Source organism: Paramisgurnus dabryanus, chromosome 3 (assembly GCF_030506205.2).
Source record: "Paramisgurnus dabryanus chromosome 3, PD_genome_1.1, whole genome shotgun sequence".
NCBI lineage: Eukaryota > Metazoa > Chordata > Actinopteri > Cypriniformes > Cobitidae > Paramisgurnus > Paramisgurnus dabryanus.
This window is the reverse complement of record NC_133339.1, coordinates 52,446,998-52,461,657: the sequence shown is the minus strand read 5'-3', so window position 1 is coordinate 52,461,657 and position 14,660 is coordinate 52,446,998. Positions and strand designations below refer to the sequence as shown.

At 38.0% G+C, this 14,660-nt stretch overlaps 1 protein-coding gene across 3 annotated transcripts in view; it reads right to left on the bottom strand.

Annotated features, from left to right (window-relative positions):
• bahcc1a (BAH domain and coiled-coil containing 1a) overlaps positions 1–14,660 on the bottom strand; it is a 97,077-nt gene that overhangs the window by 34,000 nt on the left and 48,417 nt on the right. For all 3 annotated transcript variants that reach the window (XM_065263694.2, XM_065263693.2, XM_065263695.2), the window contains 7 exons: positions 13,428–13,657; positions 11,765–12,095; positions 10,284–11,105; positions 6,791–6,960; positions 6,157–6,293; positions 4,724–4,837; positions 506–623 (listed from right to left, as the gene is read on the bottom strand). In XM_065263694.2, coding sequence (XP_065119766.1) covers positions 506–623; positions 4,724–4,837; positions 6,157–6,293; positions 6,791–6,960; positions 10,284–11,105; positions 11,765–12,095; positions 13,428–13,657 — 1,922 coding nt within the window. The remainder of the gene's footprint in view (positions 1–505; positions 624–4,723; positions 4,838–6,156; positions 6,294–6,790; positions 6,961–10,283; positions 11,106–11,764; positions 12,096–13,427; positions 13,658–14,660) is intronic.

Genomic DNA, 14,660 nt, shown 5'->3' with positions numbered 1-14,660 from the left:
TACACTGGGTTCTGCTGTTATCTAATGGATGCGTATTCAATGCTATCCCATCTCGCACTCCCGTAGTGGACAATGTGACCATTCTCCTCTGACCTCTAGCATCAACAAGGCATTTTCACCCACAGGACTGCTGCATACTGGATGTTTTTCCCTTTTCACATCATTCTTTGTAAACCCTAGAAATGGTTGTGCGTGAAAATCCCAGTAACTGAGCAGATTGTGAAATACTCAGACCGGCCCGTCTGGCACCAACAACCATGCCACGCTCAAAATTGCTTAAATCACCTTTCTTTCCCATTCTGACATCAGTTTGGAGTTCAGGAGATTGTCTTGACCAGGACCACACCCCTAAATGCATTGAAGCAACTTCCATGTGATAATTATATAAATGAGAAATTGAACGGGTGTTCCTAATAATCCTTTAGGTGGGTGTATTTCTCTTATTAAACCTGCTAGTTAACATGACTGAAAGGGCAGAGATGGGATCATCTTTAGAGATACTGACCTGTGTGGAACTCAGACGGCCAAACCCTTGACTGGACAATTTCTTCTTTATCTGTTTCGTAGAATCTCCATATGCCCGGTGCTCCTCTGTCAGAGGACTTAACCCCGCCCCTGTTAATCTGTCAATCAAATAAGGGCAAAGACAGTTAATTATCATGCTGATGTATTGATAGAGATCCAGCAAATCAAATAACCAAACTGATTCCTTCAGATTTATTAAGCCATTGAATTTGTTCAACTTGATTACAAAATGAAAAAGCAGGAGGCATAATTTTACTATATATTTTAAATATATCAGATGGTTCACATAAAAAACAATAATAATAGCCAAAATAACAAAAATCCTCTTTAAAAGGCAGAAAAAAAACCAATCACAACAGTCACAGAATAAAATGATACGTTCATCTAAAAGATTCACTCAAAAACATGAGCTCTTTTCCTCAATGTGCATTATTGTCTGTACTTGTGAATTTGTGAAAGGTCAGGGCACAAGTACTGTTCTGATTTCAACTTAAAAACACAGATGTGTTCTTGATCCGCCTCTTTTATCAAGAATGCATCAGTACTTAGGGCAAAGTTTCCCAAAATGCATTTCGCATCAACTAGAATGGAGCAGAAACCCTTCATAATATTTGAAGTATTATTTGTTCTGTGTCTGTAATTTTTAAGAGCTGTTTAGGTAAGAACATAGATGAATAAACTTCAACTCTGTAGTCACTTAGTAAAGATTTACAGGCAATCAGAGGACAGACAGCGCTCATGTACACGCCGAGAGCAGCCTTACCTTTGCAAGACCTTATGATATTTTTCGGTGTCTAATGTCAAACATGTAATATTCGCTTTGGATATTTCTAACTGGCAGAATTTTGGTCTTATTTATTAATTTCTCTTTATTCTTCGTATGAAGTCTGTTATTTGTTATTATCGTTTAAGCTGAAGTTAACTTTCATAACTTGACTCACATATAGACGCTTTTATCAGATGCATGCACGTTGTCACTTATACGCGTCTGAGCAGAAGTTAGTTTTCGGTCCCAGTTTGTTTTATTGACTGGTGGCTAAACTGAATTAGAACTAGAACAAGATCCTTGCATAAAATAACATTGTTCCACTTACATTTTCTTCCACAAAAGCCGTTTATTTATGTTGTTAGTGCTGAAAACGTCTATATTTTCTATCTAATCTTAACACTTCAATAATTACTGCCTTTGTACCTTTAACTTGAATAAAAAACATTTGTACAACATGAAATAAACTCAAGAGAAAAATCATGTTGTACTTTTATAATAAGGCGAGCTAGGGAGTTGGTGTCGATAGCCCCATGGTTAGTGCGCCAGTGCGCTCACGGCGATCCAAGTTTGAATCCCGTCTCTACGTCTCGCTCCCTTATCTCCACCCAACACTTTCCTGTCAACTACAATACTATCCAAATAAAGGTAAAAAGGCCCTAAAAAAAAGAATAGCTATGGCTCCACGACTAAATGACGACCTCAAGTACTCTGCTGTTTCATTTGCATTATATCTGGACTATGTTTAATGTCCTGTACGAAGGATAGAAGTTCAAACTTTTTGAAAAACGGCCATTGAAATAAAACATCTGTACAGCTCAGGCAATCAGAGAAAGCATGAGCCTCAGTCCCTTCTCTTCTGATAAGCATCAGGAAAAAATATAATGAAAGAAAACATGATCTTCATATGCCAATAAAAAGCCCAGCATGATCTACCAGTAATGATTTCTGCTACAACAGACATGTCTGTCTTCAGCTGAGAGAGAGAGAGAGAGAGAGAGAGAGAGAGAGAGAGAGAGAGAGAGAGAGAGAGAGAGAGAGAGAGAGAGAGAGAGAGAGAGAGAGAGAGAGAGAGAGAGAGAGAAAATGCCCTTGAATTTCCCTGGAAGCCTGACCCATAGACCACACAAACGCAAGATTACCTTCAATCCTTCTACTGGGAGTCGAGTGCTTTAGCTTTTTAGTGCCATTGCATCTCTCCAGATTCTGTCTTTGCAAAAATCTCATTGAGATTTGGTATAAAAACTAATGTTTTACTAATGTGAAAATCTTACAGCTCTTTCATAGCTTGGCAGAATAATGAGGTCTCAGTTATGTTACACTCACATATGTAATAGATTTTATGTGCCTACTAAAACAAAAACAAATGAGAGAGTGTATACTGTATCTTTGCACAGGAATGTGTGTAAATGTGTGTCTATGATTGACAGGCAGGGGGACACCGGGCACAAAGAAGTGTTGTTCCCCGCGAGGCAAACCCTGCCGAACCATGAAGTGACAAACACGACATGACACAACCCCACCACCCTGTTCTCCATGCCATCGTATTCAACTGATCTCTGTCTCTCTTACACCCTTAAATAATGGCAAGGAACACACACACACACACACGCACACACACACACACACACACACACACACACACACACACACACACACACACACACACACACACACACACACACACACACAGACACGTGTTACCTACTGACCCAATGCCCTCACTCACATGAGACTAAATGGAAAGCAGCACATTCACAATATGACCCATACATGTCTTTTACATACTGTATCATCTCAAAAGAAACATTATTCAATGCAGAGGTAACAACAACACATTATCTTAAAACACACAACTATAGCAGAAGAACACAAATCTGGTGTTTAGTGATATATAAGAATCATTTAGGTTTTAATTACATTTGACTGAGCAGCTTCACTAAAGGTTACATAAAGGATTATCTTACATGTTCTTGGTCGATATAAAACCCACTGAGCCCATGTTTGATGAGTCTTAACTGTATAGGAATATAATAATGGGCTGAAACAACTAAGAGATAACATTCAAATCAATAATGAAATTGGTTGTCATTAGCAGTCTGTGACATCACATGCTCCCGCACCACAGTCGGACAACAAGGACAAGCGTCTGCTTCATACAGTGTGAACTGTGCGCTTATAATTAAAGTTGGACACTGTTTCTTCATACAACACGAGCTGCACGTTGATCAGGTTTATCTTCTTCTTCTCACCGCACAACCAGCTTCTTTAAAAGCAAGGCAGCATTGCCCAGACCGCGGCGTTGCCAGGTCCCCTGCCTTTCGGCTGAATTCTAAATTGAACTACTTTTAAACTGTTTCTGCAGGTTGATGTTTTTCTGCTGGTTAAAAATAAAGGATTTGGTTCATTAGTTGTTGGTATTTTGGCTGTGAATAATCATTGGAATGCTATTGGACTCATTTCATATCATAATGACTTATTGGTTTTATTAATAATGAATAATGTTAAATCTCTATAGTAGTGTGTGGCTTTTGCCCTTTTTAAAGAACACTTTTACCCGTGGATACCCAAATTTGCTTCCTTTTTAGTTATAATAAGTGAAAAATCAAATTAACTATTTATGTTTTTATCCGATTAGTCAATTAATTGAAAAAATAATTGTCAGATTAATTGATTATGAAAATAATTGTTATTTGCAGCCCTAATCATTAAGTTATATACATTAAATTACCATTGTAAAATAATCTTTCCCAAGGGTTACTGTAGTTAACCCCTGCTAATCACTATGGTCACTATTGCAAGGGCTTTTTACTTGTAAGTACATATAGTTGATTATAGCTATAATAATGTGTGATTACAAGCATGAGCTCTGAATTCAGAAGGCAGATGTCTGCTTATATGACAATCATAAACACATAAACATTTATTTGAGTGTGTGTCAATGTAACCTCCTCTTCTTCTGGCCCACATTGACCCCAGTGTTAACAAACAGGAATCTGTCACATTCCTGGCAATGGAGAAGATCAGAGGAGTATTCACAGAGCTCCAATTACATTTACAGCCCGCTGAAGACCTCAGGCCATTAGCACACAAACACACACATCTGTTTATCAACAGGCGCACACACACACACACACAACTTTTACAAATGTAAGATACTGTACTAGTTCACACACTCAGGCCATGACCACAGAAACACTGGACAGAATATGTAGACACGGTCACCCGATATTTGCTGCCAAATTCATGTAACACAATTTCGACTGAGGGAATTGACCGAGACAGATGAGGTGTAACCGGTCTTCCTCATAAGGTCAATTGAGTCCCTCATATCCTGTTTATGGTTTGAGGAGTCATCGGCTGGGTTATGCTGATATAGGAGCCGAATCTAATGTGTGTGAGAAACAGTCCAGAGGTACACCAGTGACTTACTTGAGTTTTTTCTGAGGTTCTGTAAGGACCCCGGAACCGAGGCCAGCAGCCAATTTTCGTTTGCGTGGTCTGCCAGGACCTCGACGTGCAGGACTACGAGGATTCTCTTCTTTCCTAAAAGAGATTATGGTTCAAGAAATAGCTGATGTTCAACTATTGATGTTCCAAATTACTTTCTTCAGTGTAACACAAAAATTATTTTTTTTAATTAAAAAACAGTTCATAGTTATACCGTCAAGTTTCAAAAAGCACCATTAAAACAAAGTTTTAAGTTTAAAAAAAAAACACCCGTCATTGAAATGATTAAAACCGACCACTTTCACCTCTAAAGTGGTGCTTCGCATTTAGTTACGTAGGGGAGAAAACTTCATTTAAAAAAAAATGTTTTAGACAGAGATATATTTTTGCTGTGGTCAGTAACTCACACGTGTGGTCTATCAATACCAGGTGGAGTTTAAACAAATGTAAAAGGACTTCAGTATAATTTCACTTTAAACATAAGTAGCGCATTGTTACTTTTGACCCTGACAGCAGGGATGAAAGTAAGACACAGGTGAATCAAAAATAACTCAAGAAGATAGATTTTTGTGTTACACTTGTTTTTAGTAAATATACATGACTGTGACCTTGTTAATATGTAACTGCAAACATATTTTGTCAATTATTTTTGTAAAAAATAATGAAATTATTAAATTTATTTTAAATTTCAGTTTATCAAATGTTTCAAAAGCAACCGACAGTACAAAATTGTTGAGAATTAAAAAAATTGAACAGTTTGAACGCAATTAAATTAAATTAATTCAAATTAGAACAATAACAATTTTCAACATATACGTACAATAGTATTAGTAGCGGTACAAAAGCGTTACTTTCCCAAAAGGAACTCCAGACATTTTAACCTGATTTACTTTTATTTTGGAAAACTCTGAGAAGTGAAACTTCAGGATGTTTTAGAGCACTAAATAACCTGCCGATTGATCAGTACTGTAACAAATGAAACCAGAAACACAACGCGTTATAAGAAACAAATGACAGCTTTAGGATTTTACTTATCATGGTTAAAAAAACATTTTGGACCTACACGCGGAAAACGGTAAGTAAATAACGCAATGTTTGTCAGCTCTGTCAAGGGTTGTGTGCTTAAGATGCTGTCATAGTTTGGGATGCAAATGTAATCAGAGAAAATTGCTGTATTACTTTCGCCCTGGTTCTTCCCCTACTACAAACGTAAAACGACTTTTGTTTTTGCATCAGTTTCATCAACACAAAGTTTATTTGTGTGGACACAAATGGAGACTAGCTGTGAGATTTAGTAAAGATGAATATAAAGTAGGTGCAACAACATTGGGAGCAAGATGTCTCATGTGTGCATAAAGGGTTAAATGAGTTCACAGTATAATGATGGTAAACATCGTCTCTAAACTGGTGCTTACTTGTGATCGTGTTTTCGTTGAAGTTTGGCCAGTTCTTTCTGTTTCTCTTTATATTGTTGTTGCAGCTCCGCAAGCCTCATCCTCATCGCCAGCTCCTGTCCATCCATACTGTCAATGGCACCTTTCACTGGACAAACCTTGAGCAAACAAACAAAAAGACCCCTTTCCTTAGGTCAGTGGTTCCAGTCTTAGGCCATGTTTACATGACAACCATATAGTGAAAACTCAAAAGTTTTTCCTTTGCGGTTATAAATAATTTCATGTACACATGACAAACACTGTCAAAAAGATCAGCATACTTTATGAATCCACAAAGACGACTTAAAACGTTGTATTATGCGTGACAGGCCAGTAGATGGCGAGGTTACTTTGTAAAGAACAAATTCACACGTGTATATGACTTTACAGTTATCACAGATTCACATTTACAAAGTTTACCCTAGAGACAACAAGGCATCATTATCAAAAACTTGCACATTAAAACTCATCTTCAAAAAAGCGCATGAAATTGTTCTCATTTACGGTTGAAATCACTGTTGCGTAAAGAAAACCCAAGAAAAAGATTACAGCTGTCAGCTAATGCGTTTCTTCCAGTTATCAATCTATAAGTACATTAAAAACAGGTCTGTGATACCGGCTCATGCCGTGGTGTCCAGCTGCATTTTCGGCGTAGGTTGAGAGTTCTTCGAGGGGGAAACTGCTTCTCGGCATCTTTAGTGCTGTTCTCCACTGAGTCCAATTCAAGGGCACGGGCTGTTGCCAAAGTAGCAAGACTCTGTAGGTCGAAAATCCATTGCTCCTCTCCTTTAATAAAATATAAAACAGGACAGGAATACTTATTGTATTAATTTACAGATATCAGGTTGGTTTGCTTAGTGGGAAACAGTATCTCTCAAGAGATATGCTTTTAACAAATAAAATCCAGAAAACAAACCAAACCCGTTTAAATTTGATAAGTACTAAAGTATTTTGTATTTATTTAAAGCTAGTCTAATAAATTGATTTTAGCTATCAAACACCAAACATCCTTCTGCATTCAAAACTAGTATTAAATTGAGGTAAGCGTTTGAACGAAATAATGCAAATGGTTCATTAACCAAGCCATTGCTCTTTTGTAAGACAAAGCAACAAATCAACTTGTTCAACGAATCAAAAATGTCCCGTTCAATGGGGAAGACAATCTACAACTACTGGAAGTAACCCTTGCAATATATCAGTGAATACAGCCTGATGAATAAATGTGATGTGTACTCATTGACAAGTCTTATATTCTTGACTTTTACAGTAGCATAAGGTTTGGTCCACATTGCCGCTTTCTGAACCACCTATCTAGACAGGGAATGTCTGACTAACATGTAAACTAGCCAATCACAGTTTGGTTTATTTTGTTTTATCACAGCATTTAAGGTTGGAGTTATCTAAAATACATTTTTCATAATAATAAGCCAGGGCAGAAAAACATTTAGAAAAATTGTGTATACAATGTGTATCAACTTAAGAATTTAGAGTCAAAATTTAGTACTGGCACTGAAACAAAGCACTGATGTATTTAATACTGAAAAGCACAATACCTAACTTTGCTCATGAATATTTAAGTGCCTCAAACCAAACTCTAAGGGGCGGTTTCCCGGACAGGGATTAGACTAGTCCTAGACTAAAACATTTTTAAGAGCTGTCCTAACTGAAAACAACTTAAACTAACATATCTTAAAATACATCGATGCCATTTGTTTTGCCTCAAAATGCACACAGGTAATGTTTTAAGTAAGGCATGTTTGTTAAAACTAGTTATATTTCCTAATTAAACTAAGGCCTAGTCCTGGATTAAGCTAATCCTGGTCCGGGAAACCACCACTAAATGAGCAATGATCATAATAAACTTGGGCAAATCCATTAAAGCTTTTGAAGGCTTCACTATAAAAATTGATTATGCCTTAGTAGATTTAATGAAATCTAAAGAGTAAACATATTTAAAAAATTTGAATTCTTTTTTTTATATTATAATAATTTTATTGAGTAATTCTAAATGAACAAATTATTCAGTAAATATAACTTTTATCGTGTTTAATCCACTTAAAAATTGTTTAAGGGAAGTTAACTTAATAATTTTGTGTTGAAACCAGTGTTGGGCAACGCGCATTACGTAATAATATTACTTTTCTGAAGTAACGAGTAAAGTAACGAATTACTTTATAAATGTACACATTAATATTGTAGTTACTTTTTAAAAAAAGTAATGCGAGTTACTTTTCAGTTTAATTAATTCAATCTAAAAATAAAATAATGTACTGAATTAAACTGAACATATTAACGTAGAATTACGCACTATGTGTGCCTGAGCGGGAACAGTTTAAGTGAGATGGCAGGCCAGAGCTTGACATTTTTGCGATCATAAAAAACACCTGCAAGGCCTGAAAGAGATCAAGCCTCAGCCAAGTAAGAAAAAGTAACGCAAAAGTAACTGAAAAGTAATGTCAGCATTACTTTCCATGAAAAGTAACTAAGTAACGCAATTAGTTACTTTTTGGGGGAGTAACTTAATATTGTAATGCATTACTTTTAAAAGTAACTTTCCCCAACACTGTTTGAAACCACACGAATGATTTTGGTAAACATAATTAACTACTGGGCAATGGATTTGTAGTTTTCTAGATTTGTAGCATTTAGAGAGTAAAGTTTAAAATTAAACTTTTTTGGTCAATAAAATTTTTTACCTGATCATCATAATATAGTATTTCATAATAAAATGTTTTAATTTTTTTTTTAAAAGCAGTAAACTTTACATTAACAGTTTTGTGATCTTTTTCCATAATTCAACTCATTCGGCGGCAGTCTTTTTTTTTAAGTTGCCTGCCCGCATTTTCACAAAATTTTTCACAAAAGTTTCACAAATTGCCTTCAAGGAAAATTTTTTTCTATTAATATATATAGTATGGTGCAAAAGTCTTAGGCCACCATGCCAGAATTAGATCAAATGAAAGAACAGACCCTCTGCTTCCAAACAAACAAACAAAACGGGAATAAAACGTTTCATCCTATCTTCATTTGTTTTCTTTTTAGAACCTGTTAAATATGGGTAGGTTTCTTCAAAAATACAAAATTTTGAGCAAAGAGCTGAAATAATTGCATTTTTCTAAAGGAATTTTGTTAGAGATCAGAATCAGAATGATTTTAAAATGAATTTAATTAATTTTTGCCTTAGTTATTTTATAAAAGTCCCATCTCGTGGGTTATGTTTTCTCTTAATTGACGAGATAACTCGCCAATGGCGGAGAAAGAGTTAACATTTTAGGTAATTTTACATGATTAAGGGACCGATCACACCAAACGTGTTTAAATGCCTGGAAATGCAAGGCGCGCCACACTGGCTTTTTGGTCACTTTAAAAAAGAGCAGTGTGGCGTGTTTTTTATATTGCTGGGTAACCACCGAGACAGCTATCCTGTCAATCAAATATTAAAGCGTGAGCGCTCTTTTTCTGTTAACTGTGATATTAGCAGAGACTTTTAAAAGGAGGGTGCTTGCTTTGACCTTGATCAAGGGTGAGAGGTGCACAAACACGCAGGAGAGAGTGAGTAAGTGCAGTCTACGGTTGTTCCAAGCAACTGTAAACTTCTGTCAGCACAACGAAAGGCCTGTCTCTCCCCTCATTCGACTGGACAATGGAAAAAAACAGAATGACATTTCCGCTCTGAGTGCTCCTGTAAAAGCACATGTCGAAGGAGGCGGCCAAAACGCAAGGTGTTCGATGCAGAAAAACAGCACGAATAACGTTTACTGCTCAAAGAAAATCATTCAAAAAAAGCGCCTCCCACTGCCATAAACGTATTCTGTGTGATTCGTCCCGAAATCAGGGGGATTCCATTAAAATGCCTTAAAAAAGTTTGGTAACAATATAACAGATTTTTAAGTAGATATCACATAACAAGTGTTCTTATATTCTTAGATGATTTATAATCTTAACTTTTGAAATATGTTGTAGGTTAAACATAAAACTTGGACTCCAGTAAGTTGTATACTGCTTTGAGCAATCTGATGTGATTTTTTGTGCTTGGGTGCAATATGAAACTAGATTTAGTGTACAGTTATGTACAGTTGAATTTTTTTCTGATTTCTATTGTATCCTACCTTGAGTTTTACCACAACTTTGGTGGTACTGTTGCCGTTCAAGATCAGCCAGCTCACTTAGCAATTCCATGCCATGATAGGAGTTGAGTGGCGCATTGTATTTCTGCTGTGAGGAAGAGGAGGCTGGAGATGAAGGAGGACAATCTCCACAGAAGGCTGCAGCAATCAGGAGCTCTAAGCTCCAGTAGCTTGACACAAGACTCTCAGAGCTGTTTTGCTCTTCTTTCTCTTTCATTACTGCAACTTCTGATTGGTTGGTGGTGTTTGGTGAACCCAAGGAGACACAATCTGAGACACAAGGTTGTTCTAGGAGTGGAGCTCCCTGAGCCTCCAGGGTATTTTTTTCCTCCTTAGGAGGTACATCTTTACCCACTTCTTCCTTGTAGGTTACCTTCAAATCATCTTGTTGGGTTACTTCTTCAGATGAATGGACAGGTCCTTGTCCTAGTTCACCGATCGAAGCTCCAACGGCTGTGCAAAGGAGCAGTTCGGTGTGATCCTTTTTCTGATCTACAGATTCGCAACAACCCACTGCTACGACTCTCTCCACATCCTCCTCACCATGTGCAAATTCTGGTTGCTTTTCAACAAGACTAACTGCATCTTTTTCCACTGTTAACTCTTGTGTCTCTTGAAGTGGCCTCACAATTGCATGACATTCCAGGCCCTTTCCTAAGCTGGAGATAGATGGAGGAGCATGCACAACCGATTCAACTTGAACAGTCACTAGATTAGCAGGCTCTGCCAACTGAATTTCCTGAGGGGTGGGTCCATTCCTGTATTCCATGCCAATGTCTGGATAGGTGTATCCAGGATGCAGATCTGTGACAGCAAACAAAAACAAAACGTAAATGTATCACAAATAAAGCGGTAAAAAATCAGCATATAAAATGACATTTGGCTCGGTTTTACAGGTTGAATAAGCTTTGCACTGTTTGTCTGAACAAGAACACGTTTCATTCAGCATGACAGCGGCACTACGTTAGATGTTAGTTTGACTTTCGGAAATGCAGCTGCTATTGGGGTGACTCTAAGGTAAAAAAGGGCACTATTTCTGGCACTGCTGTGTCTTCTGGCACTTTATAATAGTTAGTGAGGTGTTAATGATGATAAAGAGGGTGTAGTAGGTAAGGTGTGGAGATTCTGGACGAGGTGTTTCTCCATCATTACTGATGTGACAGAGCTCAGGAGTTGAGCTGGCAGCCATTTTCTCCATCTGTTGGCAGCTTAGTCAGTTGTGCTCTTGCTTATAGAGCCACCCACACAGAGCCACAGCGTCTAAAAACAGTCTGATTGTTTCTGCATGAGATTCAACATGTGCCTTATGTGCTTTGGCAAGCATGCAACTCAGCTTCAAGAAAGAAGCACAGAGAAAAGTCTAAGAACAGAAAATCCTGTTCGACTCTTCACATGACACAACCAAGACAAAACTACTTGTCAACAAGTGTAATGTAGAGACACAGCATGCAAAAATCCCTTACCTGGCTCTATGGACGGAGGGTAGTCCTGTGGCGGCTGCCCCTCCACCATCTTATCCTGTGATTCGGCAACTTTGGGCACCTGTGATGGAGAAGGGCTGATGGCAGGAGATTGGGGCGTTGCAGCCACGGGACTAGGGGCGGAGCAGGGGGTAGACGATGTGCTTTTAGGGTGAGGACGCATACAAGGAGACTGGCAGCAGGGTGACAAGTGGGCAGTAGAGGCTTGTGGGGGTGAGGAGCTGTAAGCAAAGCACCTGGCAGGTTTAAGGGGCCTGGCGTCAGACAGGATGTCTTCTAGCTCCATGCTGTGTTCCTCTGGTTTCTTCTGCACCTGAGCATTGAAAAATGGTGAAATTAGGAGGGGGGAAATCCATCAGGATAATGAGATCTGGACAATTTGGTTAATTAAGTAAATTGACTAATATTCTAAAGACTTCCAAGGCAGACATAAACGGCGTTGTAATTTAGCATTAAGTTTGCTGAACCAGGGATCAATTTAAAATCGAATAGCTCCATTTTATTTCGTGAAAGAAAAGTAACTCGAGTCAGACAAAATTTTGTTCTTTGTTTCTAAATTGTTACAAGAACTCAGGGCATTCAAGGGAATTATGCAGCATAGGGAGCAGTTGTGGTTTGACAGGGACTTTTTTGAACTCATGGCTTTTTTACTCCCTTATTATTGTTCCACAGACAAATTTAAGCACATGCTCTCCAGTACCAAAACCAAAATCAATGCATTTCTTTAGGGGCTTTACATATTTACTCTGATATACAGAGATGTGAGGATATATATGTATTAGTCAGAATTAACTAATTAATCATAAAAGTGTTAAAATAATTGAACGCAGTTAATTGCAGTCAGTCAGCAGTGAGCTGTGGGCAGGAGGTTTATTTTCAGTGCTGTGCGGACAGAGTGGCATGTGATGGAGCAGAGCTTTGTCAGACAAAGTGCCAATCATCAGGGTTTTTTTACTCCCAAACGTTAGCTGGGAGAGAAGCAAACAAACAAAGCTTGTTGCATTATGGAGCGACAGCAGTGGGTAATAAACCTTTCAGCAACCAATAAAATAGTTCAATCGCGCCATCACATTCTCCAGCTGCTCTGTACTGCACGCGTTCCCTTCCCTACATACAGTACTACATACAGTAAGTGCTGCCTTTTTGTTGCATAAGCGTCGTCTTTTTTAAGTTTTTAAGGCGGTGTAATGAAAAAGTGCATTTGCACAGGAAAATCAGAGAAAAAGTGACCAGGTGTAAAAAGGCCCCAACATATTTTAAAGGCACGACATCATTTCAGTAATGTAACCTTAAATGTTATAGTATATTCAATTAAAATTCAGGGTGCATCGCTTGCTTTGTAGTTCAGTAACCAGTAATAAATCTCTATTAAATGCCCCCACTAATTATTCTATAAACATTAAACGTGTTCTGAACAGTGATGAACTCTGTGAATCTTATTTATCTTACGTATGTGGCTTGTGTGCCCTATGATCACTATTCATACAGTATATACAAAGATTTTACTAAGAACATTAAATTCCTCATAGATCTAATCACTTATTTTATTTACCTTAAAATGCACAAAGTGACTGAATTTGTTCAGTGATTGACAGCACTAGTATGTATATGAATGGTTGTGTGTGTTTGTGTGTGTGTGTGTTACCTGACTATGGCCAGCTCTGTGCTGTAGCTCCACATTGTTTGCTGCTCTATGTGTTGGTGGCTGATGGCTGGAGTGTTGCTGATGCTGCAGCTGCTGGTGTTGCTGAAGAGCATAAAGCTCCTGTTGCCGTAGAAACTGTGAGCGAGGATACACAGCAGGATGCTGCATATGGGAGTGAGCCCCTTGGGCCCTGTACACTGGAGGCCACAGACTAGGCTGTTCCATGACATCTAGAGAGTTGAAGATGACAGCCATGTGTTAGTTGATAATGTGGGAATAAGAAAAGCTATTTTAGAAAACAGATTGTTATTTTATTGTGGGTTAAAGGCAGGCTCGGCGTCAAGGGGCAGGCTTTGGCTCCGCCCAATCTTTTAGTCTGTGTTTTAGCGCTTTTTCAAGTTCATTTTAGAATTTCTGCAGCCAAGGCACAGAGCAGAGTAAACGTCAAAGGTGAGAACATTAACTGATAGATGAGATCTGCAAGACACTTTCCTAGGCATTTGAAGGGCACTTCGGGAAGGGGACGCTGCTTAAACTTTCACTCCATATAAAAAGAAAATTACGTTGTTTTCATTGCTCTATTCTCCAGGTGTATTTTAGCGAAAACCATGAGACATAGTTGCACAACTCTCTGGACAATAAAGAGCTCTGATCCTCGAAGGGAATATAGGGCATAGGTAATATTACTTCCAATTGGAATTCTCCCCATGTGTGACATGGAAAATTTGTCGTAATGGGCACGGGCAAAACAATTAAATAAATGTCGGTTTTCACAAAAATACGGTTATTTAGCTCTCGTCTAGTGATCCCAATGCTCCAAAGAGTAATTAAACATCCTGTATTATCTACATTTGCATGTTTTCTGAGAGTTTTTATGATGCACTGTGATGCTGATGTAAACAATTCTACATTGATACATAAAAATGAAAGATTGACTTTTAAAAAACATAATTTAAAGGGCCTATAATACATATTAATGCACAGTTTTATTGTAGACAAAAAATACATCCATTTCATACATGGACTTAATTGATTTAAATTGAAAGATATATGATTGCTTAAAGCCCACTGGCACTGACACTGTGTGCCTCCCCATACAGGAGTCATAGACCCCCTGTTAAACCGTTCTGGTGCAGGGGCTGGTTAAAGGTGTGGGCAAATCTTCATACTTTCATAACTGACTAATTGGCCTGAACAACTAGCAGTCTAGCAGCTTTTGAATAATATGTTTTG